This window comes from Lytechinus pictus, chromosome 1 (genome assembly GCF_037042905.1).
Source record: "Lytechinus pictus isolate F3 Inbred chromosome 1, Lp3.0, whole genome shotgun sequence".
NCBI lineage: Eukaryota > Metazoa > Echinodermata > Echinoidea > Temnopleuroida > Toxopneustidae > Lytechinus > Lytechinus pictus.
In genome coordinates, this window is record NC_087245.1 from 35,103,932 (window position 1) to 35,130,632 (window position 26,701).

Here is a 26,701-nt window from a genome sequence, read left to right on the forward strand (position 1 = left end):
CTGAACATGTGAAATTAGCATTGTTTAATACTATATGGTTCAGTCAAGTTGGTCCTAATTCTCAAATCTATAAAAAATGAAATATTGTATAATTCAAACAATAAAAAACAAAAGAATTATTGAGTGATGGACATCATCGACTGACTCACCTACAATGAAGTTGTGCTTATCACTGTTTTGTGAAAAATAAGCGAAACTTTAAAATGTCATAACTTTCTTATTTTACATCCGATTTTGATGAAATTTTTAGCACTATGCTAGTTTGATTTTTCTCTATTTATTCAAGTCAGCATTTTCCTGGGGTGGACTTGACCTTTAAGTTTTGGTTTCCTTTAATGAGCGAAACGAGTTTAAAATTTTGATGTAAAAACCAGGTTGCGCAGAAAAATTATATAAGATTGGTTCGTGATATGATGAACGTGCTTATTCGACGATTGGCTCAGTAGCATTTCTTTTGTATTCTTTGTTAAGATTTTCTCACTGATCCCCGAAATGAGAAAGGATTCAGATTCACACCTGACTTTGTACTCAAATCATTTCTGGTATGCCTCAATATTTATTGTTTGTAATCGGCCATGTGTGAACAATTTGCTAAGCTGTTGGTTTCAAATGAGAGATGAGATTCCACTCTTTCCATGAGTATCAATTTTATAGTAAAAAATTAATGATTGTGAAATCTTTCTCTGAAAACCATTTCTTTTTTGTGGGATGCACTGTATATCAACATAATCATGAAACCATTATCAGATATTTAATATTTTGTCAATATCGCAAATTTTTTATAATATCAGAATATCGCCCAGCACTAGAGGTGACTATGGCTCAATACAGAGCATCAGGCAACAAATTTGATTAACAAGAGAAATATGAATTCACATTAGATTTACATCAACTTGTCAGGTGTATTTCATATCGTCTTTGTGCTTTCTTTTTTTTTCTCCATTTACAGTTGATACTGCAAAGTTGAACGGGAAAGCCAAGCCCAAAACAGTAGAGGAGACATCGGGTTGGCAGAAGACTCTGGGTGCTCTTGTCATCATCACTGGGGTGATTGCCGCTGCTTTCCTGACAGGGGTCATAAGGATAGACAGGAATATAGGTAAAGACACCATCATTTTCATTACCATCCTAAAACCATATTAGTTTAAAAGGTAATGAGATCGGTTGAAGTGGTCTTGGAAGCGATCTTGGGAAGAGAGACCTGCAAGTCACAGTTCTGTGTGCGCGCCCTTCTAGGCGACCGAGATTGGCTGGCTCCTCCAAAAATGCGCCTTTGAATGTCTTTGACAGATATATGGTGCTATACAAATTCTGTGCATCATCTTCCAAATTGGTTTGGAAAACCACCTTGCAATGTAGTATTTTAAGATCGCTTTGCCTCGTGAAACTGGTTTCAGCATGAGGACATAACCGTTCTTCAGGAAACGATCTTTGCACATTTTGAGCGCGCTACTCCACACACTGTATGTAAAATGCATAGGCTGCGGTTTCAAATTTTGCACAAAACATGTCACCCCACTGAGAGTGTTTCCGTAGCAACAAGACCACTTAACTTGAAGTGGTTTTGAAAACCGCTTTCGGGTGATCAAATGGGAACGCTAGCAAAGCGATCTTCCAAACTGGTTTCCTTGACCGGATTCCAGGAAACTAGTTTTAGAAAGTATAATGAGAACAGGGTCGTAGATGCTGATGGTGGTGGTGATGGTGATATCGATGGTAGTGATTATAGTGATGATAATGGTGATGTTGATGAGAGAAGTGGTCTTGGTGATGGTGATGATGATGATGATGATAGTGATAATTGTATGGAGAATAAAAGGTCAAATAGCCATAGATTCCATCTTTGTGCTTGTCAACTTTGGTGAATCAGATATGGATATGGAGTGTTGTGGCCTACAGTGTATTAGTCTCCTGACTTTGAAACAGAAGGTCATGGGTTCAAATCCCTGCCATGGCATAGTTTCCTTCAGCAAGAAATTTATCCACACTGTACTGCACTCGACCCAGGTGAGGTACATGGGTAGCTGGTAGGAATTAATTTCATTGCACTGTTAGTTTTTACGGCCGCCAGGGTAAAGTGAGGGTAATGATATCCAACTCCTTTGGAAGTGCATAGAGACATTATAATTATGATGTGATATAGGCTATACAAGAGAACTGTTTTAATTACTCCGACGAAGATTCTGCTAGGATCGAAAGCTTAGGCCCCTTTTGACTTTCTAATTATTATTAGTAGTAGTAGTATTAGTATTTTATTATAATTTTTAGTAGTAGTATTATTATTAAATTACTTGAAATATTTTTGTTTTAACTATTTTCTGAGCAGATAACGATGGAGAGCAGAATCATACCCAGGAGGCCCATTCTAATGTTGCAGAGATCAAAGATTCCAGTAAGAAGCAGTTCCTTAATATATCCCTCTTTAATGAAATAATTTGGGCTTTATGTTTATCTTCTAATTCGTCAACATGTTTGCGAACAGTCCTAATAAGCTAATAGCAGACAGAAACATGTTTTGTAATAATGCATGGAAGGCTGTTTTCGAGAGTGATCCAACTTTATTTTGTGATACTGAGTGAGGGTTTAAGATTTTGTGAGATTAATGTATGAGACAGTTTTGTTGAAATATTGAAGTTTTTCTCTTGGGACATTTTATTAAAAATAGTGATTGATTTATTATGCAACCAAGTCAACAAACTTTCATTGGCCATATACATGTAGTGCATTGTGAGACAGTTTGCTACCTTTCTGTGCAATGGGTGCCTGGATTCTAATAATAGGTTTTAATGCATGATACATGTAACTGTATATGGCTTTTGATTTGGATATTTTCATGCTTTGTAGATGATGTTTGATTTGGGGAAACAGAGTAGACAGCCGGTAGAAATAATGATATATTTGGTGCATTTTATAAACACAAATAGTGATTTTCACTAACTATTGTTATAAGCTAAAAAAGAAAATTGCATCCCATAGGCTGAAAGAACATTTTTCATTTGTTACTAGCTGACTACCAAGCTCTAGTCATTTTACATGTGACTAGTTTGTTTTGAAGATAGGGTTTCACCACCTCATTCTCTTTTAAATGCAAGTTGTGGAATCTAGTGAAGTGTACATTCTTCCACTGAGTCATTGCTTTCAGTTGTAACGCAATGTCTTTATGAAAACAGCCCTCGATCACCTTTAAAGGAGAATGAAACATTTGGAACAAGATAGCTTGTGTGAAAACAGAAAACTCAAAGAAACAGATCAACGAAAGTTTGAGAAAAATCAGACAAATAATGAGAAAGTTATGAGCATTTGAATATTGGGATCACTAATGATATGGAGATCCTCCCATTGGCAATGCGACAAAGATGTGTGATGTCACTTGTGAACAACTCTCCCCATTACTTTCGTATATATTTCACTTAAACTTTCTCTTTTATCACATCTATCAGTAGATCATGTGTTCTTTATGTAGGAGAGCATGTAATACAGATTTTTAAAGAATACGTCATGGATGAAGAGTTTGTATCACCATAAGAAAGAGCAAAAAGATACATTTTCGAGGTATTTTACAGTCGATCAAAGGGAAAGTTGTTCACATGTGACATCACACATCCTTGTAGCATTGCCAATGGGAGGATCTTCATAGCATTAGTGAGTGCAATTTTCAAATGCTCATAACTTTCTCATTATTTGTCCGATTTTTCTCAACTTTCTTTGTTCTTATTCTTTGATTTTTCTGTTTCAACACAAGCCAACTTGTTCCAAATGTTTGATTTCCCTTTAATGAAAATATGTTTTGGAGGATGGATGATGGATGGATCCTTCATCAGGAGGAAAGCTCCCAACGGAACAATTTGACATCATCAATTGATGTTTGTGCTGGGGTTCAGCCACACACATGGAGATGAGCCTGTCATCGGGTCAAATGCCTAACTGCCTCTGAAGAAAGAAGATGCACAAACTTTGAAGGCCATTTCACTCATAAGGGGATGCAGAATTTAGCCAGACCAAGAATTTGTAAGCATTAATGGTCCATTCAGACAGGAGTCGATATACAGTGCTTAGGTACATGTATATACTGGTATATACCAAGTTTCAAAGGTTCAGACATATATCTGTTTACTATACATATACTGAATCAATATGTTCATGGTTACTCTTATTGGCCCTTATTCTGAACTTAGGTCTAAATTAAACCCTGGATTAAATTTGTGGTTCTCTCTCGATAGCCAGGTGGGGAACACATCTCTTAGTATACATTCAATTTGTTAACTGACATGACACTCAAATCATTCATAACTGCTGGGAAGGATAGCTGAAAGATTTTTTCTTCATTATGAAGCAAATGGAAACAAACTAGTAAAAAAAAAAATATATATATATACAATGTAAACAGAATCTCTGAGTTTTTGGCTCCCCATAATTTTTAGCACAGAGTAAGACCATGGTCTAAGTTAAACCAGACTTCAGAATGCGGGCCATTGAGAAGATGCTGAATTTTAAAGCCAGCTTTTATTTTGGTAAATTTCCTCTTCCCAAATGAGTTCATTTCAACTTGTTTAATATTTACACCTCTTTAGTACAACTTCCTATACAGCTTTTGATATTGTGTGGTCTAAAAATGTCCAATTCTTTTGATTGCATAATTCTTGAGATCTTTCAATTGGATGAACTTCATAAAGCTCATTAGCAAAAAATCTAGCACTTGAGCCCATATTATTTTTTGGATATTTGGAATATATGCTAAATTAACTCAGTGCAAAATTTGGTTAAAATGACATGGATTTCATTTGAACAATGGAACGTCCTGAAAGTAAATATATTTAGAATAGGGCTGAAAATGACATGCTTGAAATATGTTTGTTTTGAACTTGTCAAGAGCTAACACAAGAATGAACAGAAAATCAAACAGCACTAAAACATATAAGCTAGACAGAAGATAAGTCCAAAATATTTATATTTTGTAGAACTGATTTTCATGTAGGCTTACATATTTATGATTTTGAGTTTTATATTTATATAGCAAGATCACCCCCCCCCCAAAAAGAATTCCTAACATATGTATTAATTTTTGTTGCATACATGTAGATACTGTTAAAGGGGTAATATTCACAAACTTTAATGGCCAATTACAATGGGTTGGTTATAGTGCTTTTAAATATTGTTAACAATAAAAGAATTATTGAAAATTTTGTATTGTGACTTTTTATTTACAGCTTACCCTTGAACAGTAGTAAATCATGCAGGTCAATAAATAAATAAAATGAGACCTTTTGGTTTGCAGCACTTTAAAGTAACATATTTCCTTTGAAATAGGCCTGTTGGTCTACTTCCTATAGTAAATTTATAAGGCTATTTTGTAATACGATGGTTGAGTAAAGGTATGATTATTCCAAGTTTCAAGCATGTATGTAATACGAAAGGTATTAACCATGATATTAATCATATTAATTGTTGCATCAGTCATGCTTAATGCTTTTACCGTGTCGTTTTATTTTGCCTACCTCATTAGATTGCTTTATATTTCCTTTCTTTTTATTTTAAAAGCCTAATCATAATTATGTGGATCTAATCATTGTTGGCTATTTAAAGGAGAATCCATCCTGACATCAAGTTGGTTTTAATAAATGCAGAAAAAGGAGAGAAACATAAATGTCATATGAAAATCCATCAAAGGAATATTAGTGATATTTCAAAGGTTTTAATTGTGACATCAGATGGGAGTAGCTTGCCATTACAATATAAATTCCTAAAAATCCACGTTCTTATACAATTCATGATGACTGCAAACCAGTTTCTCATAGAAGCAGCTATGGTAATTGACTGCACGAATGTAATATTATTTTCACTTTTCTTAGAAAATGGCATGTCATGGAATTGATATCACAAGAGATATATAGGGAGAGCTCTGCTCGCGGTATCATGTCATGAACTGTGAACCTTTAAAAATCGACAACTCTGTTTAATATTCCTCAATGGATTTTTCCAGGCCTTCATTGATAGGTTTATTTTTATTTTTCTTCTTTGATTTTAAATAAAACCAATTTGACATCAGGGTAGACTTGACCTTTAAAACTAAATTGCTTTCTTTTCTAGGTGTTTACTCCTCAGCAGCCTTGCCTCTCCTCACCACCTACCACCACCACCATACCAAGTAACTTACCCTGTTTAGACCCGCTCTAAACCCGCTGTTACCCTGCTGTTACCCTGCTGTTACCCCGCTGTTACCCCGATCAAGACCCATCACTTAACCATTAATAACCTACTCATCCAATATATCAGAGACCTGTATCAGTTATAAAACTCCCCCCTGCCATTTAGGTGATAAAAACCTTCTTTAGATCCACTTCAGACCCACACTAAATCTGCTCTAGTCCAACCCAGACTCATCTAACCATCTGTAGACTTGCTTTAACTACGTCTACATTTTTCTCTTATTTGAAATAATTTGTGTTGGAAGCTCCTTGTTGGAACAAAGTATTGAGCTCGTCTTGATATAGTACTCTAGTTGATGTTTGATAAGAACTTTTTTTGCTCTGATTTAAAAAAAAAAGTTTTTATTCAAGGTTAACTTGTTATATGTTTGCTCAAGGGTTTTACATCTAGGCATACAGCGTTTTTAAAACTCAGTTCATGTTGTACTATCTTTGATTTCATGTTGCAATAACTCCTTGTAGACATGTGTAGGAAACTGATGTGCAGTGAATGGGGATGGAAGGGGGGGGGGGGGGGCAGGCATAACTTTTGATGTGGAAGGGGTCATGTGACTGAAGCCCCCGGGGGGGCCACTTACATTGACAAGTGGATACCATGCACGACCATAAAAACACGTAAAAAGGATGTCTTTCAAGATAGGGCACGTTACGTACGTAACGTGATAAGGGTGTCAAAAACACAAAAATAATGAAAAAAGGTTATCTATTTCGCTAGGACAGCTACGTGTTTAGGGTCAAATTTGCGGGGATGATAAAACAAAATTAAAATGTTTTATAAAGGATGTCCTTTTTGCCCCAACACTACGTGTTTAGAGTCCGATTTGCGCGAGGTGTGGAAGGTGGGGCTGTACTAAACCAATTGGTGTGTAAAGGTAACACCAATGACCGACTGACCCGTGTCATATCAATAAAATATCGCTGTACTTGTTTAGGGGTTCATTTCAGGGAATACTTGCAAAGAGTATCGTTTTGTTTCCAATACTTGTTAAGGGTAGGGTTTCAGACGCCAATACTTGTTAAGGACTTAAGGGGTGCATTTTCAGAATATGGAAAATACGTGTTTAGGGTGCTTTCGAGACCCCATGGTCGCGCATGGTATCCACTCGTCAATGGAAATGGCCCCCCCCCCCCCCCCCCCCGGGCTGAAGCCTGCATAAATCTATCTTCTTTTTGTCTAGTGGTTCATACATGTACCAGGGAAGTGTAACACTTCCCTGCATGTACCAGGCATTATCCTCACACATAAATCTATGGACTGATGTTTACTGATAAAAATGTTGTCTCTCCTCTGCTCTCCATTGTCAACATAATGTACATATTTTTCACTTTGTTTAGAGACAGAATTTGCAAGGCCATTGTTTGTCTACCAAATGTGAATCAAACCTATTCAAATTGAATTGAGTGGTTTTATTGAAAATCGCTGGGGGAGCCAGTTTAAGGCCAAAGTCTAGACCCAGGCCCTGGATAATTTTTATTCAGGTATGACATGTTCATGTCAAGTTCTTTTCTTAAAGGGATGGTCCGGGCTGAAAATATTTAAATCTAAATAAATAGAGTAAAATTCACAAAGCGAAATGCTGAGAATTTCATCAAAATCGGATAACAAATGACAAAGTTATTGAATTTTAAAGTGTATCAGTATTTTGTGAAAACAGGTAAATGCACATCTTCATGAATATTAATTAGGTAGCCTGATGATGTCACATTCCCACTTTCCATTTTCTTATGTTATTACATGAAATCATAAATGTTTCATTGTGTCTCCATTATGAAATAAGTTGTGGCAATAAATAAATAATGCACTTAATCAGTTGTCAATCCAATTCTTTTAGTTCTTGGTAGAAAAATTTTGAATAAACCTAATTTCATATAATGAAAAAACAATTGAACAAGTTTGGATATGACATCATCAGCCCACATAATGAATATTCATAAAGACATACCTAAAACTGTTTCATAGGAATAAAGCAAATCTTTAAAATTCAATAACTTTGTTATTTGTTATCCGATTTTGATAGAATTTTCAGTATTTTGCTTTGTGAATTTTACTCTATTTATTGAGATATAAATATCTCCAGCCTGGACCATCCCTTTAAAATCCAGATGAATCGCTGTCGGTATGAAGTCAAGAACAGAAGGAAGTAAACATGTTTTATGCACATTCCCCTCCTCTTCCCCTTTTTTCCAGCAAGTTTTGGTCTCGCCTGAGTAACGGAGCGTGACTCTAGGCGCCTCTTTTCCACTGACAGCGGCAGCAGCATTATCAACATTGAAAACTTAACAACATTCAGTCTTTGAATGTATGTCATTTATCATAACATAGGAAGTATATTTACCTAGCTCATGAAACTTACACAGAAGAATAATCAAGTATAACTGATCATCTTGCATTGTTTTCAGTCACATGATCAAGGTCAAATGTTGTTATTAAAGGGCCAATGAACTTGTGTGTCTTTTAAACCAATGTTAAGTTTTTAAAATATTTTAACTTCGAAAGTAAATAGATTTATTTCATGAAACTTGAATATCAGGGTAATCAAGTATCACTGATAATTTTGCAATAGTTTCAGGTCACATGATTAAGGTCAAAGGTCACTCGAGGTCAATGAACTTAGTATTTTATCATAATTTTTTTTCTTCTATTTTTCTATTAAAAAATGCCTTAGTTCTATTGATTTCTTTGTAGTGATACTAAGGATGGATTTAAAGTGAAGATACTAGATAAGTTCTTTGGTTTATTGCAGAATGACAAACACAACTCAAACAAAAACTTGATCTGATTATCAGGTTACATTTGATTCTTTCTGCAGTACAATATACCCCTGCTCTCTGCCTGGTAGTATCGATGTATGGCAAACCTCATGACTTCCATTTTGTTTTTTTGCTAAGTTCAGTTTTTTTTTATCATCCATTTGGAATAGATACCGTGTACATGTACCTACCTGTACATTTGGTCAGAAGCACATTTTTTCTACTTCTTATTTTCTTAATAAAAAAAAAAATCAGTTCATCTGTTTAATGATAAGTCATTTTGATAGTCATTTTGGCCGCATGCTCATCACTATAATGCTCACTGCTCTATTGATACAGGTGATGTTTTGATTGCAAATTTGTTTCAGAAATCCCTGTTATCGATAGGCAATCACTTGTAGGGCTATTTTTTATTTTAATACCATGGAGCTAAAAACAGATGTCAATGCCATTATTTTTCCATGTAATTTCACCCAACTCTGCTCACACATATGTATATGCTGTATCCATAGGCTGGCATGTTATATAGTATAATTTTACATAATGAAGTGACATATAAATTGAACTGAACATTATGCTAAATAGATTAATATTATGAAGATTTTTTTTTTACTTTCACTGCACATCAAATAAGATGAATAGAAATATGTCAACAAGCATAATGCTGAAAACTTAATCTACATCGGATGTAAAATAAGAAAGTTGTGTATTGCTGTACACATGCATGGCCAAATTATTTCCAAACACCCCGTAAACGAGTTTTTTCTCTTTCTGCAAAATAACCCCCTAAACAAGTTTTTCACGGGCTTTATTTACACATTTTGGCCCCTAAACAAGTTGTCGCCAGAATATGACCCTGGGGAAAAAGCTTGGTGAAAAAACATACCCTAAACACATTTGGCTAGTCTTTACAAAAAAAAAGCGTTGGAAAAAAAACATACCCTAAATACATTTGACCCCGCGATTAACCATTGATTAGTCTTTCAAAACCACCCCTTTTCTTGAAAATCTGTGCTTTTGATACCCTTAACAAGTGCACGCGCAGCCCTCGTCCAAAACTGAAAAATACCCCTTTAAACGCATTTTTTGGTCATGCATGTGTACAGCATTATATATAACTGCCCCCCCCCCCAGATTTCTCTTTTGATTCAAATCAAATTTATTTGGATGAACTTGTCCTTTACAAATATCTCTTAAATTGGATCAATAAAATTGGAGAATTGATTGCAAGTAGTAAAGGACATATCCATTTTCGATGACAAGCCTTTAATAGTACACAGTAAGGTAATGAATGATGTCACATAGATCTCAAGGAAATAATGTGTCATTATGGACTATAGTAAGACTCTAAAGTGATGACTGATAAGTTTTTCCTTGCTACATGTATACTCAGACAGGTGGAATTTATCAGCATTGTCAACTTCACAGGTCCTTATGTATGGGGGGGGGGACACAGGATCGTTAGGGGTATGATGAGCAGAGTTAAACATTATAATTTGATATATCGGGGGAAGATTTTATTTTCCCCTAGTACTAGTTATTTCAAAATTACTGTGTGTAAAATGCCCTTTGGTGGGTTGGGGGTGGCTTGGATCTTTACCCCTGAAGGGAAAAGAAGATCTTTAAAAAAATATATGTATAATGATGGGGGTGTGATTGGAATGTTGACTTTTTTTTCTTGTCACAGAATTTTAAGAGACCCCCCCTCTTGTGCCCTCCACTGGTCAATTCTGAATCTGCTAAATGATGAAAATTGCAAAAAAAAAAGTTTAGAGCTTTACAATTTATGAATATTCAATAGTTCAGAGTCCTTGACGATTGAATAAAAAACCTACTCTGATGTTTGGAAGAAATTAGCATCCAGGATCATTCTTTCATTAAAACAAGTATTTTTATACCCCTTTTCTCTTCATATTCGGACATAAGTGGGGAATAGCTTGGTTCTTTATTCCACTAGAATTGAGTATTTGATGATTCATCAATATGAAAATGTAGTTTCTCATTAACTGAAAAGTGAAATTCATATGATTGATTTCTTGTAAAAGTGCAAACCCAAAGTCTAATAAAATAGACAGAAAAATCCTTTAGTTTAGGGTAATATTCAGTGCTAGAAAATCAATCATACTTGCATGAAATATGTATTTCTTGGATAAAAGTTCCAATAATTTGTAATTAACACCCCCCCCCCCTTCTATCACCTCTTATCCTCCCCTTTTATCTCTGTAATTGATGCATTTATTCTTGTATTAATTATGGTATCTGGAGCTCTTAATTTTCAACCCATGTAATTGAATTATCTAAGTTTGTTAAATTATAAACCTAGAGACTAACTTTACAGGGTCCTAGGCCTACATCATGTATCCTGAGTAGGCATATAAGAACAAGGGTTACTAATTTCATTGACATTAAGAATTGACATTCATTTGTTTATAATAATATTGATCTAGTAGCCCAGTCATAACCAGCAATAACCAAGACCAAAAGCTTCTCTGTAAATTAGTTGTTCTTTTGAACTATGCTGGCTCCTCTCACTAATGAATGGGGATGACAGTAAAATGTCAGAAATTGTTAAATAAATCCCCAGAAATTACAGTTACTCCTTTCTAGCAAAGGGGTGGGTCCACGAGGCCGAGGGTCCACAAGGCCGATTATTTTTCCCATGAGGCCTAGGTCCACGAGACTGAGGGTCAGAGAAGCCTATCATTTTCCCATAAGGCCGAGGGTTCACAAGGCCAATTTTTCTTACAATGTATTTTTTTCATTAGGATGTTTGTCTACATCGGTGGAAACGTTTCCGCATAGCATAATTTTGTCCCATGAAGTTGTGGATGATAATGGACATTAATATGGTGAAGCTTTCGTAAATCGGGACAACATGACTTATTCTTGAGTATCATCTCACTTACCCATCATTTAAATATGTGGCTGTTTAATCCCTTTTCAGCTGTTTATTCTTTGTAAAAATTTTATTCATATCATTTCTCAGTTAGTTTTTTCTTGGAATGTAGATTTTATTCCATTTCACAACAGCACGATATAAATAAACATAAGCTGACAAAGTTAAATATACCAATTTGGAAGAATGATCAGGAGCTTAATATAAAAATGACCTTTGAGCTGCCAAATTCTGGATAGATTATAATTTCAAGAATTGAATATAAATTATTTGATAAAATTATAAGAAAAAGATTTAAATACAATCCAAATTTATTTGGTTAGTGATTAAAAAGTAATGAATTTTAACTAAAAGTCTTCATAGCATACCTGCAACTGTTGATTAATATCGATGAAGAGAAACGTCTTGATAAAATAAAAAAAATGATTTGAAAAAAAAATCGGCCTCGTGGACCCTTGGCCTCTTGAACCCTCGGCCTCGTGGGAAAACCCCCTAGCAAAAACCCTGGCAGCACAGTCTTCATCATATATCTGGAGTGAAAATATCTGAACATCTGAGCTCTCCTTTAAACTACCATCTTCCAGAAAGCTAAATGATCTACCATCTCCTGAGGTCACGTGACCTTGGAGAATGTAAAAAGTTATCTCCATCAACAGATGCGAGGAGTGTCATCTCACATATTAGATTTGTTAGCCTGGATAGGAAGGGTTGACCAAGATCAATTCACATTGACATTCCTGGGCTTCCTTTCGGTATCATTTGTATGCAACTGGGACTGTTCCTTGTAGCTTTAATGGGAGGTTTCCCCCTAGTGAAAGTTACTATCAAATAGCAGGGGGGCGTGTCACAAAGCTGTTCGTAAGTGTAGAGCGATTTTAAGAACGACTTGTGATCCTTTCTTGCGCGCTAAATCATCGCCTATGGATAATGGTGTATACCATTTACCAAAAGAAAGGATCACCAGTCGTTCTTAAAGTCATTCTTATCTTATGAACAGCTTTATGAAACACCCACTGGTGTGGTATGCTGATAGGCCTGGTAAACACACTTTCATATGACTATAGTTGTCAACTCATTTTCCAAGTAAAAAAATTCTAATCTTGCAGCAAAAAGTTTTTAAAAGTCAACTATGTCGTGAAATGAGCAGAATAGAAAAATACTGAAATAATATGAATTTTAATGAATTATTCAGTACATTTTCTTTGTCGTGAATATGGCAGAAGAATGATCTAAACAATCGTGCGACCTGATTTTTTTGTATAATCCGACCAAAAACTTGAGATCCTAAGCACTTTCGTAACCATAAAAATGAATATGAAACCCAGCGTTTCCATAGGGGTGCGGTCAAAAATTATAATGTAGATTAGAGTAAAACCCCATCAGAATACCACTCCAGCGGTGGTGTTTTCATTATCAAACCCGGGTTTGACACCAGACTAATCAGAATTAACTACAACAGTATGAGCAATAGATCATAGTAGAAAACAAATTGCAGGTGGACTGTTTGTACTCAAATTGATAATACAGTATGACTATCTATATTGATTAAAGTATAAAGGGCTTTGATTTTGTTTTATGATAAGATTCTGAAGAATATCTATGTGTTATCTCTATTTTTTCGTAATGGGCAGAGAGTTAATCCTGCAGGAATGCACAGGCTTTATCTCTGAATGTTTGAAAGTTTGAATTCAACTTCTCATGTCTCCATTTGGTATTACTATTAGAACTCTTACATGTTGTCATTAGTATTCCTTTTCAAGCTGGAAAAAAGCCATTTGAAAGAACGAGAGAAAATAGTTTAAAACATCCTCCTTTTTACTTGCTCCATCTTGTTCCTGTTTCAGAGTCCAACAAGACTACTGTATTATTTACCCAGACGGAGCATAACAATCTAACAAGTGAAACTCCCGAGTCAGAGCTCAAAACTGAGCATCACAGAGATGAAGATAAAAAGTCAAACAGTGATACAGAAATAGACAATAGAAAAGTCATAAGTTCAGAGAGCATAGCACACGCTCCCCTTCAAAGATTTTCAGAAAGTGATGCTGATGTGACCAAAGAAGTAAGTGATGTTGAGGAAAAGGAAGACAAGCTTGATTTTCAAGCGGAGGCTGTGTTTGAAGTAAAGAGGGACGTTTCGGAAGAGAGGGTTGATGAGGAAAAACAGCCTGTACCTGCTCATGGAAATCTGAAGACCGAGGATCCGGCCAAGGCCTTTACAGGAAAGGAGGCCACTGTGACAGAGACCGATTTTCCAAAGGGTAAAATGGTCACTCCAAAAAGAACTCCAAGGTCTACTGAAAACACCAAAGAATCCAAAAGCAAACCACCTGGTAAAGCCAATAAACCCCAGGAGACATTACAAGTTCAAGAGACTGCATCTGATAGATTAGAGTCAAAATCTGATATGGAACAAGATGTTCCATCACTGAAGGAGGCTGGTGAAGCTGCAGAACGAAAAACAGGAAAGGCTGATGGTGTGAGACCTTCACCACCAGGGGAGATGAAACAACCTGAAAAGACAAGGACTAAGAGTAAAGATCATCAGACTAAGGACAGGAAAAAAGCAAAGGTGTCTCCAAGAAAGGTTGATGGTGTGAGCCCTCCAGCACCGCTTGAGGTCAGAAGTTCTCCAAGAAAGGATGACAGTGTAAAGCCACCACCACCAGTTGAAAAGGACATGAAGAATGCTAAACAGTCTTCAAGAAAGTCTGATGATGTGAGCCCTCCACTACCACAAAAGGGCACAGAAAGACTTGAAGAATCTCCAAGAAAGACTGCCCGTGTGAGGCCACCACCACCACAAGAGGAGAGGGGAAAATCCAAAGAGCCTCCTAGGAAAACTGATGGTGGCAGGACTCCTCCGCCTCTGGAGACAACACATCCTGAAGCAGAAAGGGCCATGGGAAACTCTGATCAGGCTAAGGACAGGAAAAGTGACAGTCCTCCACCACCCCCACCACCACCAGCACAGGAGACAACACAACCTGAATCAGAAAGGGCCATGGGGAACTCTGATCAAGCTAGGGACAGGAAAAGTGACAGTCCTCCACGACCCCCACCACCAGCACAGGAGACAACACAACCTGAAGCAGAAAAGGCCATGGGGAACTCTGATCAGGCTAGGGACAGGAAAAGTGACAGTCCTCCACGACCCCCACCACCAGCACAGGAGACAACACAACCTGAAGCAGAAAGGGCCATGGGGAACTCTGATCAAGCTAGGGACAGGAAAAGTGACAGTCCTCCACGACCCCCACCACCAGCACAGGAGACAACACAACCTGAAGCAGAAAAGGCCATGGGGAACTCTGATCAGGCTAGGGACAGGAAAAGTGACAGTCCTCCACGACCCCCACCACCAGCACAGGAGACAACACAACCTGAAGCAGAAAGGGCCATGGGGAACTCTGATCAAGCTAGGGACAGGAAAAGTGACAGTCCTCCACGACCCCCACCACCAGCACAGGAGACAACACAACCTGAAGCAGAAAGGGCCATGGGGAACTCTGATCAAGCTAGGGACAGGAAAAGTGACAGTCCTCCACGACCCCCACCACCAGCACAGGAGACAACACAACCTGAAGCAGAAAGGGCCATGGGGAACTCTGATCAAGCTAGGGACAGGAAAAGTGACAGTCCTCCACGACCCCCACCACCAGCACAGGAGACAACACAACCTGAAGCAGAAAAGGCCATGGGGAACTCTGATCAGGCTAAGGACAGGAAAAGCAACCGTCCTCCACGACCCCCACCACCAGCACAGGAGACAACACAACCTGAAGCAGAAAAGGCCATGGGGAACTCTGATCAGGCTAAGGACAGGAAAAGCAACCGTCCTCCACCACCAGCACAGGAGACAACACAACCTGAAGCAGATAGGGCCATGAAGAAAGAAGAGCACTCTGTGGATAGGTCAGGTAAGAAAGTAGTTAAAATGTTACTAGTTCTCCAGTAATGTTTGGAATCGGAAAGAAAACCCGACTTGAGCCTGGACCGGAAGGTTTAGCAAAATTGTTTTCTGGGTCCTGGAACAGCCTGGAACTCTGAGCCACTGCACAGCACTGCTGATGCAGATGCGCTAGTGATACATCAAAGCCTTGCCTCACTTGGTGCATGCTAGCACTAGTACACTTTCACTCCTGGCAATGTTTGCAAACTAATTTCACCTCAGTTTTTGTCCCAATTTATTGTGTTGATCTTTAACCAAATTTTCGGCTACATTGAGCATTACAAATGGGTTTATTTCGGCTGTGATCTTGTTGTCATTGTTTGAATTCTTAGATGACTTCACTTGGCTCTACAGTATACTAGTAGTTTACTATGAGCTGAAATTATCGACTAAAGTCCTTTTTGCCCTTTCACATAATTTTGGTCACTATGCATCAGTCCATATCGAAATTATGGCAAAGGCAAAGTCTGACTGAGAATTGGAACGACACAGTCGAGATCAAACCCAAAATACAGCTGTTTTAAATGATCAAAGTGGCTGAAATCCAGGTGAAGTATCAATTAAGTTAGATATTTGGGAATGAATCTGAGCTCAGTCAATGCCTGGAGGTAAATGCCATGGTTTACATTATCTTGTTTATTTGGTATTTATCCAAGGCATATTCCGATCTTTGTTGTTTGAGCTATCAACCCATGCCGGATTGGCCTGGGGGAATCCCCTCAACTCGCCGGGCTCCGAGTTCCAGTCCGGTCTGGCTCCCAACATATTCATCAGCCCTTATCCATTGACAAACTAAGAGTAATCCCAAGACCAAGACCCAGTCCAAATTGAATTCTGAACCTCCACCCTCTTCCCCCCTCAAATGCCCCAACCCCCATCAAAGTCTAAGTATGCTCCTAAAGATATTGATGTTGCCAAGGCAACTGGCATTGCTGCTGACGGTGGTGAGAGAGAGACAAGGTTGCTGACAATCAGGTAACTAGGAAACATTCAACAATTTTTACCAAATTAGTATTGGGCATTATCTATTTAACTAGGATTCTTATATTTTGATTTTTATCATTGCAATGTCCAAACCGTGTTGCATTGGGCAATAATGCATGCTGGTACAGAGTTTTCATATATAATGGTATATATATATTTTAAAAAAACTTGCAAAATATTTTTTCCTGTCTACTTCTAGATGCTCCTTCCTTCACATTAACATCTACCTTTCCTAGAAAAGAGTTATTGGAATTAGTTCTGCAGATTGAAATGTACACTGAATAGACACCAAATATGTATATATTGTCCTCGCATCAATGCTACCCTTCATTTGCAAAAGAAACAAGTATATGAAAAAAGTATTTATATCATTGCATTTTAATTCCCCTGCTTTATTAGTGTATTAATACCTAAAGCCCTGCAAGAAAAAAGGCAGATGATATACAAATGAAAAGAAAAAACTTTTTTGTCATTGTGATTTCTGAAAGATGGTTGGCCGTCATTGTAACAATATGTGACATTTGTAAGTTTTTTTGCAAAAAGGGTACATCCCATCATCTGTCCATGTCTTGCTAAATATTATCTGTTTAAATATGTGAGTTGTTTATCAGTGATAAATGTCTTTTTACTTTGGGGGGGCGGGGGGATTAGAAGCAATATGCAGGTGTCACTAATGCCTAATATCGGAAATATGAGGTATGTTTGCAGAGGGAAGGGAGGCGGATTCCGCCCCTCGACCCCCGGGTACTTGGTGCTAAAATTGAGCAACATTTGTATGTCAAACCCAAAATGGCTATAAAAAAACGTGAATTCATGTACAAATCCAAAGGAAATTGTGTTTTCGAAATTCATATATGTATTATTATTTCTACTTTTACTCATTAAACTCAATTAATTTTGTCTTGTTTATGATCATGAATAAATCAGCGACAAATTTCATTGGAAAAATTTAAAAAGTAAAAAAGAAATACATAAGAAACTTAAAAAATACAATAAATACATAAAAAATTGCTATACCATTTTTTTTATTGAAGTACATTTGATCTACATGTAAATAGAAAATTAGTGCCAGTATTCACTTACGTAGATTTTTAGAATTTTATGTGTATAAATTGTCATGGCTGTATCTCACTATAATTGGAATAAAACCGTACAAAATCAAGCTATGTTTGTCTTAAACTAGGTTTGATATTTGCAGAAATACAAGACAGCAAAAAGAATTCAATAAAAATCAATAACAGTCATCTTTTTTGTCTCGCCTGAACGAAGTTCGGCAGAGCCCTCGTAATCACTTTTCCTGTTGGTCTGTTACAAAATGTTAAAGTTTTTGTTCGACTTTATCTCATTTCTTTATTTTTGCATCAATTATGTTCATACTTTGTAGATATAATCCTTGGATAATACCACATGTGACCTCATGAAAATGATGGGGTCAAAGGTCAAATGATATGAGGTCATGTCCATACCTTTTTTCAAGTTTTTGTTCAACTTGCTCTCATTTCTACATATCTGCATCAATTGTATTTATACTCTGAACAGGTTGAGACAGATTTTTCAAAGTTTCTGTATTTTCAAATTTGTCCATTAACAGCGCTTTGTATCCTCTGGAAAAAGCGCTATTTAAATCAACTTATTATTATTATTAAATGATCTTTGGGTAATACCACACATGTGATCTTGCGGATGATAAGGTCATCTAGGGGTCAAAAAATCATATTGCATATTTTGTTGATCATGAAGTCAGGAGAGTATTGTGGTTCGTGAACCACCTTGTTAGATATAATGCTTGTGTGAACTAAACTTTCTGTGACCTTATTGCAAAAATAATGATTATTGTGTTTTGAATCCCCCTACAGATACATCTAAAGTAAGAGAGAACATCAGTAGAAAACCTGAAAGTAAGGAACCAATTCAGAAGTCAGTCTTAGAAACACTTCTTGAGGAAACAGAAGGCCTTATCCAAAAGGTATTGGGTTAAGATATCATTTTCGTGCTAAATTAATCTTTTGCGAAAATCTATGTACCGGTAAATGCAGCTGTTTGGAAATACTTTGTAAGAAAAGAAGTTACAACTGAAAACAATTGTTGATTGTTTTGATCATTTTTTTATCACTTTACTCTCTCACTCTGTCAACTCTTTACACTCTTTGAGCCTCTAGAAACATCCTTGCCACTCACTTTCAACTGTTCAGGCATTCGTCTATGTACAACATGCACACTGAAAACTAATTTGTGACATTCTTTTGTAACCAACGATATTCATCACTTTAAGTCCGAAGGTCTGTGTCTTGCCAGTAATTAGTACCCTACTCTTTTTTTGTATTGATTGTTTAATAATCACAATAGATAAATTTTGACTCTACATATTAATTAGAGGTTCTCTTTAGGAAACAGACACACCACACTATGCACATCCCTAACTCTCTTCTACAATTACATTGCACATGCATACCAGCTTTCAATCCTTTACTAATCTTTTGCCGATAACTATAACCAAAATTAATTATTTTATTATACAAATAATTCTTAAACCATACTTAAAATACTTGTGTATGGTAAATTTTGCATGGATCCTGTATACCTGAGTCAAAATAATTTCCTTGTGTTGGCATGTTATCACCATTTTTTTGTTTTGTTCTGTATATACATTGTATCTAAATGTGTAAACCAGTTAAAACAAGAATCTCCTTTATGGACAATAAAGTTATTCAATTCTTTTCAATTCAATCCATCTTTTGACACTCTCACTGTGTTTTTAGAACAAGAAAGATCAAGCTCTGTACAAGTACGAGGACATCATCAAACGGTTTCCAAACAGTGCAAAGGCTCTGATGGCAAAGGCTCAACTCCTTGACACGCTAGCGGAGGAGAGGAGGAGCAACGATCTACTTGATGGGTATGGATGGACTAGTCCCACTATATTCATTCTCATGTCATATTACTCACACTCACTCCTCTCTCTTTTGATCACTCCCTTCTTCTCTGTCTGTCTCTCCTTTTCTTTCTCCTATATCTCTCCATTCATATTATACAGATATTGCCTGCCCAGGGTTTGAATGTAACATTTCACTTCCCAGACGGAGTTATATTTCCCCTAGGGATTTTATTTTGCCCGAAGAGCGCAGCGCTGAGGGAAAAAAATAGCATTGGAGGGGAGTTGAAATATTATTCATGAAAGAGATAGAAAGGGCAATATCTCTTATATATTATATATATAGTATATGTAGATTAGCCATTAGACTCTGCATTTATCATAATGGCTTTATGATTACCTCGAAATTCTTGCTGCAGTTTTGATCCATCTACGTCATGATAGATAAAAAATGGAAAAATACGGCAAGTGCATTTTTCATGCGATCAACGTGTAAACACTAGCGCGTACGTCAAATAAGCTACCTAATTACGCAACTTATAAGCAGCAAGTGACGTCACCTTAGTGAATATAACTCCGCAGTTGACAATACAACGCAGTTATTTTCACTGAGATGACGTCAAAACTTAGAATATAATAAATGCGATCCTCGCAGCTATGGTCACGTGATGGCATATTGACCTATCACTGATTTGAATTTACATAATATATCTTTCTTCTTTCTCTTTTCTCTCTTTAGCTCTTTCTATTTTATCTTTTATTATCTCCCTCTTTCTCTCCCTGCTATTTCTATCACTCATTCTCTTTCCATGACCATTTTTCTCTCTTTTTATCTCCCTATTTTCCTTGCTGCCTCTCCCTTTCTCTTTCTACCTTCTCATTCTCTCTCTTTCAATCTCTCCCATTCTCTCTCTCTTTCTCCCGTTGAATGTCTCAACCACTAAAGTTAAAAGGCTAGGCTGCTAAGGGATCCAAACGGCAACCATCCGTCCTCTGTCTGTCACCATTGTTGAGTTTACCTGCAAGACTTGTTTTACCATTACTTGTCAACCAATTGTTACTATAGCAATCATACCCGATGGGTGTTTCATAAAGCTGTACGTAAAGTTATGAACAACTTTACGCACCACTGAAATATGTTTATAGGTGATAAATCAATTACATAGGGATAGCACAAGAAAGGATCACCAGTCGTGCGTAAAGTCATTTGTATCTTACGAACAGCTTTATGAAACACCCACCTGAGTCAAAGATCCACAGGGATAAGGTCAAGGTCATCCACCCCCACCCTCCCTTCTTCCTCTCTTTTCACTTCTTAATAATATCAAATTTTTTTCCCATAATCTTTATTCCAGAGCAATCCAGTCATACAGACAAGCAGCTGATACACCACATTGCCCCCGAGATATCAAGCGAGCTGCCCTTGCAAGAATGGGAGACAGGTTGTCTTTCTTTGGTATATATTCCCTTTTCTTTTCTTGTCGTTCGTATCAGTGGGAGCTTTTAAGTGCAAATGGGAGTAAAAAATTGACTGGAATTCGTCTTTGAATTTCCATATTAAGTATTTTATTTCTTTTACACATATCCTGAATAAACAAATTTGAAATGTATGAACCAAGTGGAAAGTAGAAAATAAATTGTAAGTGAATGCTAAAAAAAAGACACTATGTCATTATTTTATACATATGAAATATGTGAAAATAAGTGTACATACATTTTTGAATAGATATTTATATCAAACATGAACTTAGAATGAATTGATTTCATATTATTGCATACGAAAAGAATTAAGAAAAAACAAGAGTATGATGGACAAGAATCGGAAAAGAAGAAAACACACAATACAAACAGAGACATTTTCTTGCAATAAACAAATACAATACATTTTACAAACTAGTCTGAGAGTGACGGTCTTTGTGGCTCCGAAAATGGATGAATTTGATTATTTACTATCTTTACATTGGTAAGCATAAATCTGTTTATGCTTGGAAAGGGGATTGTAAAGATTATCTTTTGGGGCAAATTCCAAATTTTTTCCCAAAAAAAAATTAAAGAAAGAAAAGAAGTTGCATATTACCCATGTCAATTCAGCAGGTTTTGCATTGTGCTGTTGAAGTCTACAGGCAAAGATTGTCAGAAAAGTGGGTCAAATGTATAAAATAGTGGATACATTGTAGGTAAAACACCATAATTGTTTGTTTCTTGTTGGTTTCACATAGAGAGTTGTGTCTATTTGCTCTACATACATGTATATTTACTCTCTTGTCTAGAGTGCAAAACAGTTTTGTACACCTGTGTCAGCACGTTGGTAAACATTACTTTTTAGTTTTCTCACTATTAGAGATATGCATTTACTTCTCTATTTACTTTTGCACAGAATCCATTGTCAATTATGATTTATGCTTCATCTATCACCAGTTTTAATAGAGCTGAAAATCTGTGTTTGTGTATACAATTCATAAGTAAACATAAGCTATTACAGTGGATTTCATTGATTTCTCTTGTTCAACGTTAGTTTGGGGTTTGAAAAAAAAAAGAAGAAGTTGTGCATATAATAATGCTTCAATGTATTGACTTTGTTCTAAAGTAAATCCCAATATATGAAGCACATATTGACAGCTAAAGAAACATGCTCTTTATGCCACTCTAAAATATTAAATTAAAACACGATTGATAGATATCAAGTTTGTTATTCATATTTGTCTTGCCTGCATAGCAGAGCGAGACTATAGACACATCTTTTATGATAGTGGTGGTGTCAACATTGAAATCTTAACGAAGGTTAAGTTTTTGAAATTTCATCATAACTTTGAAAATATATGAACCTGTTTCATGAAACTTGGAAATAAGAATAATCAAGAATCACTTATGATCTTGTAGGTCACAAGAAGAAGGTCAAAAGTCATTTAGGATCAATGAACTTTGACCATGTTGGAATATAAACGTAATATTAACAATGGTAGAGGTTTCGAAATGTCATCATAACTTATAGGACAAGTCCACCCCACCAAAAAGTTGATTTGAATAAAAAGAGAAAAATCCATTAAGCATAACAATGAAAATTTCATCAAAATCGGTTGTAAAATAAGAAAGTTGTGACATTTTGAAGTTTTGCTTGATTTCACAAAATATTTATATGCACATCCCGGTTGGTATGCTAATGAGAAGACTGATGATGTCATCCACTCACTATTTCTTTTGTATTTTATCATATGAAATATGAAATATTCAAATTTTCTCCTCATTATCAAGTGCAAAAACGATTAATTCCTCCCTGAACATGTGGAATTAGCATTGTTTAATACTGTATGGTTCAGTCAAGTTGGTCCCCATTGTAAAATATGTAACAAATGAAATATTGTATAATTCAAACAATAAAAAACAAAAGAAATAGTAAGTGAGGGACATGTACTGTCTCATTTGCATGCCACTGAGTTGTGCATATCACTGTTTTGTGAAAAATAAGCGAAATTTTAAAATGTCATAACTTTCTTAGTTTACATCCAATTTTGATAAAATTTTCAGCGTTATGCTAGTTTGATTTTTCTCTATTCAAATCAACATTTTTCTGAGGTGGACTCGACCTTCAAAAAGTATGTGGAACGGGATCACGAATCTTGGAAAGTAACCAAGTATCACAGATCGTCTTGCAAAAGTTTCAGGTCACATAATTAAGGTCAAAGGTCATTTTAAGGTTAAAATATCTTTGACCTTTTTAGGGGTAATTTTTGAAATGTCATAACTTTGATTGTTTATGGATCTAGTTCGTGAAACTTTGACATAAGGGTAGTCAAGTATCATTGATGTCGTGCATGAGTTTCGGCTCAAACGTTTAATGTCAAAGGTCAATAAACTTTTATGATATTAGTATCACTATCATTTACACGAGTTTCAGGTCACATAATATTTGAATGAATGTTTTGTTGGGTTAGGCTTCCCATTTAAAGGAATATAAGTCCTAAGATGATTTTTTGTCTACTGGTACTTTTTTGCTGACATTAAATCAATTCAAATCAAATTTTAAATACTGTCTTAAATCAAATCAAGGTCCTATAAGAGATGACTTAATGCACAGTATATATTTACAGTACTTTGTACCAGACAACATTATAATATTAAAATTATGATACTTCTTTACTCCTGATCAAACTTTTTTTTTTTTTTTTCTTGTCGATTTTGTGTAACTGGGTAGAAAATCTCTCCACCTTAATCGACAAATTCAACCATGTGATTCCTTTACTCCCTCATATTTGTATTGTGTAGTAGAGCAGAAATCATGTATATTATTTGCAGTGTAAATGTACTTTGTCTGCTGATAGCCCATGTTTTGTATGTATAGTTGGGCATTGTTCAACCTACATTCCAATATTCAGTGGTGTCAGACAAAAGAAGGTATTCCCACTTGAACAGATTTTTAAAAGTGAAAATTACTTTTTATGTGTGTGAAGTAGAATAGGGCCTATTTGTACTTTTTAAAAAAAGTTCTTGGTTTGATTCAATATGACTATATTGTCTTAGCGCAATGAAGGTGTCTTTGTGTTTTTATTTTAATTACATTTCATTGACTTTTTATTTTACTACATGATATGCATATATGGGGATGTTGTTCACATATGATGTCACAAATAAAATAATTAACATTCTAGTAACTTTTTGGACTTTAATTGGATTTTCCTCAAGCCTTCACAAATATTGTATATTATTTTTTCTGTTATTTTTACAATAAACTTTTTGACAGGGTGCACTACCTTTAAACATTGGATTCTTGATGTATCCAATAGTAAAAAAAAAAGGCAAGGAGGAAATCAATAAGTACTCTAATTAAAGGAGAATGAAACTCTTGGAGCAAGTTAGCTTTTGTGAAAGCAGAAAAATCAAAGAATAAGATCAACAAAAGTTTGAGTAAAATAGGACTAACAATAGAAGAGTTATGAGCATTTGAATGTCGAGATCACTAATGCTATGGAGATCCTCCCATTGGCAACGCAACCAAGATCTATGATATCACAGATGAACAACTCTCCCCTTTTGGACACTGAAAATATACCCCAAAACATCTCTTTTTGCTCATTCTAATCATATGAAAAACGATTCATCAATGATATAATGTTGTGAAACCTCTGTACTTGTCCTCTCATAAAGAGAACACCTCACCTTGTGATAGATTCTATAAAAGTGAGAATATAAGTGAAATAAGTACTAAAGCAATGAGGGAGTTGTACGTGTGTGACATCACAGATCTTGGTCGCATTGCCAATAGGAGGATCTACATGGCATTAGTGATCTCAATATTCAAATGCTCATAACTTTCTTATTATTCATTCAATCTTCCTCAAACTTTCAACAATATGTTTCTTTAATTTTTCTCTTTGATATGGATTCAGCTGTTTTCAAGGGTTTCATTCTCCTTTAAGTTCCTTGGTGTTGGCAACAATAATGATGGTTGGGGTCGATTTCCGTTACAGATGCTCAATTCAATGCCTAGAATACTTGGTTGTTAAAGCCTTTTTAAATATGGTTAGTACCATCTAGTTTTAATTGGCGAATTCTCTTCCCGAACATTCAACAATCATAACGGGTAAATTTGTAGAATGAGATTTTCAAATCACAATGGAAATATAGTTAACTTTTAATGAAGATGATATTTACAGACCTGCCAACCCTGGTACGTTTTAGCCGTATTTAGTACGTTTTTTTTTTTTTTTTACAAAATCGTAATTTATTGAGAAAAATCATCTCTATATGTCTCTATTTCATAAAACGTACACAAATATGGTTATTAGATCAATGTAATTTCAGGTAACTTTTTTTTTTTTCAATCATTTTGTAAAAACCAGAGTGAGATATACACAAGTTTCAATGGTTTTTTTTTTCATCTGCAAGAGCAGTGTGCATTTTAGCTTGCATGCAGCTTGAGCGCCATGATGGGCGAGTGCGCCAAGCATTTTATTATGAAATACACTTTTTGGGGGGTAAATACAGTTTTTTGTATCACAGAATACAGTTTTTCATTCCCAGAGGTTGGCAGGTCTGTAAATTTGTAGAATAAGCTTTTTAAATCACAATGGAAATATAGTTAACTTTTAATGAAGATTATATTTATAGTACAGCAGGAGAGGGGAGAGCATAATGTTTATTAGCTTTTTATTATGCATTGTTTGATACATGGAATGTACAGTATATTGAAAAAGATTAGCTTGTACCTCCTTTGCTTAATGAATCATTTTCCTGTGGCTAATTGTTAATCAAGGAAGAACATACTAAGGATTTAATTAGGACCTTGATAAACAAATCATTTAATGAGATCCAGGTGACTAAGTGGTTTGTCAGAAGTTTCAAATCTGTCTCCTTTCATTAAAGATGGAGGAGAGTATGTTGACCACAAGTTTGTTTCGTGGTGTTTGCATCGATGATTCTATTCTCCGAAGGAGGGAAATGGTTTTATTCATAAGACAATGAAGATTTAGGACCGTTCATGTATGTATGTATCTCAAACTAATCACTTCTAATGAAGGATTCTTTACACGTTAGTAACCACACATTTGTTCCGCGGTGTTTTTATTGATATCTTATTCTCCAAAGGACGGAAGTTGTTTTATTCATGAAAATGAAAAGTGACAGTTAACTCGCACAGCGGAGATGTGTATACACACACACCTTACTTCAGTTTGTGCGTGTATAGATTCAAAATTATGAGTTCAATACACATATCTATTCTATTTTGTTCTTGTTTTGAATTGAATTATGGATTTTATTCTAGCAATGATTATATTTTCATCATTTCAGTGACAGTCATGCTTAAGTGTTGATACGCACGTAGTATTTAACGCTCAATCTCATAGACGATTACGCCATAGTATGTGACTGTTAAGCAATATTTAAACAATGCGGTGATGCAACTTAAGTCACACTTAATGTATGTGAACACCCCCCCCCCCCCCCCGCCCCCCAGGTCCAGTACCTCTTTCTTACCCAAGAACAATGTCTCATGACAGTGAGTGACCTGTTAAAGTTATAGAGGCATTCAGGGGCGGATCCAG

The 26,701-nt window shown here is 35.9% G+C and overlaps 1 protein-coding gene across 1 annotated transcript in view; it reads left to right on the forward strand.

Annotated features, from left to right (window-relative positions):
• The first annotated feature begins 817 nt into the window (after nt 1–817).
• Nucleotides 818–26,701, forward strand: part of LOC129266321 (aspartyl/asparaginyl beta-hydroxylase-like) — a 38,736-nt gene continuing 12,852 nt past the window's right edge. The window contains exons 1-7 of the mRNA XM_064104431.1: nt 818–839; nt 950–1,099; nt 2,327–2,392; nt 13,698–15,773; nt 18,646–18,755; nt 19,549–19,685; nt 21,017–21,117. Coding sequence (XP_063960501.1) covers nt 818–839; nt 950–1,099; nt 2,327–2,392; nt 13,698–15,773; nt 18,646–18,755; nt 19,549–19,685; nt 21,017–21,117 — 2,662 coding nt within the window. The remainder of the gene's footprint in view (nt 840–949; nt 1,100–2,326; nt 2,393–13,697; nt 15,774–18,645; nt 18,756–19,548; nt 19,686–21,016; nt 21,118–26,701) is intronic.